Source organism: Nannochloropsis gaditana, assembly GCF_000240725.1.
Source record: "Nannochloropsis gaditana CCMP526 unplaced genomic scaffold scaffold1544, whole genome shotgun sequence".
In the NCBI taxonomy this organism is placed as follows: Eukaryota; class Eustigmatophyceae; order Eustigmatales; family Monodopsidaceae; genus Microchloropsis; species Microchloropsis gaditana.
The window spans coordinates 1-1,225 of NW_005802409.1; the positions used below are offsets into that span (position 1 = coordinate 1).

At 58.9% G+C, this 1,225-nt stretch overlaps 1 protein-coding gene across 1 annotated transcript; it reads left to right on the forward strand.

Moving 5' to 3' along the window:
* Positions 1 to 92: 92 nt before the first annotated feature.
* NGA_0715900 (uncharacterized protein) lies at positions 93 to 510 on the forward strand (the record flags this gene model as incomplete). Its single annotated transcript, XM_005852286.1, has 2 exons — positions 93 to 161; positions 440 to 510. Exons 1-2 carry the CDS (start codon positions 116 to 118, stop codon positions 508 to 510), a joined length of 117 nt encoding a protein of 38 aa, XP_005852348.1. The 5' UTR covers positions 93 to 115.
* Positions 511 to 1,225: the final 715 nt, after the last annotated feature.

Sequence of the window (1,225 nt, forward strand, 5' to 3'; positions counted from 1 at the left end):
TCTTACTGACCAACCAGATGACCACCAAAGTCGACGACGCCTTGCCCTCCACCGCTCCCTCCCTCCCTCTCTCCACCTCCCTCCCTCCCTCCCTCGCCCCCACCTTGGGCGAGTCATGGGCCCCGGCTTCGGCGGTCCGCCTTCTCCTGTGGATGGACGGGGTAGGGGGCCTGGCAGGGCAGGGAGGGAGGGAGGGAGTACAGAGAGGGGGCGACGACCTGTCTTCTCTCCACGACCCCGTCCACGTCCCCCCTCTCTGTCACTCTACGGTGTCCTCCCTCCCTCCTACACTTCCCCCCTTTTCTCCTGCTTTCAACGCGGCGCGTCCTCGTCTTCCTCCCTTGACATTGCCTCCCTTCTTCTCGCCTCTCCATTCTTCCCTTCCTCCCCCCGCCCGCGTCCCTCACCACCTATCCCATACGTGCTTCCCCCCCTCCAGATCAATCACCGACGGGCAACGCTCCTCAAACACCCGGGCCAGCCCCGGGCGGTGGCAAGCTTTCGGAGTAAGCCTTTCTCAATTTTCTCCCCTTGATTTGGAGACCTCTTTTCTGCATCCCTCAGTGTCCATGTCCCAGACCCTCCCTCTCCCTCCCTCTCCTTGCCCCACCCTCCGCACCACGCCTTCCCCCTCCTCCCTATGTCGCCGGCCTCTCTTCCTTTCCCCTCAACACGCCCCTTGGGGGTCACACACCTCCTCCTCCCTGCCTCCATTCCCGCGCACAGTCTGTCCTCTGGGCGTGCGGGACGTTCTTCCCTCCTCCTCCTCCTCTTCCTCCTCCTCCCAGACGCGACAACACCTGTCCTCAAGCCATCAGCACACACTACAAGAGCAACCGTTGTCACATCAACCACCGCAAGTACAGCAGCCATCCCACATACAACCGCACTAATAGCTACGACAGCGTTACTGTACATCGAACGAGACAAGAGGAAGCAAGTCGAGATCGTTCAAAGTTGACGGATGTAGTTGCCGGCAAGAAAAAGCAGGCCCGAAAGCTTTTTCTTGACCGGGAGCCGGGGAGTAAGAGCACGAGACGGCTGTTCGTGCATAAAGAAACAACTTCTCTGACATCCTCGTGCTTTTCAAGCAGTTCATATTTTGATGTCGTAAGCCCATCCCAGCTAACTAGAGTCTATCATCTTCAGATCTGTTATCTCCCCCTCACACCTCCTCTTTCCCCCCATTAAAGTCTGCGACCCTCATGTCACTCTCGAACTTTCG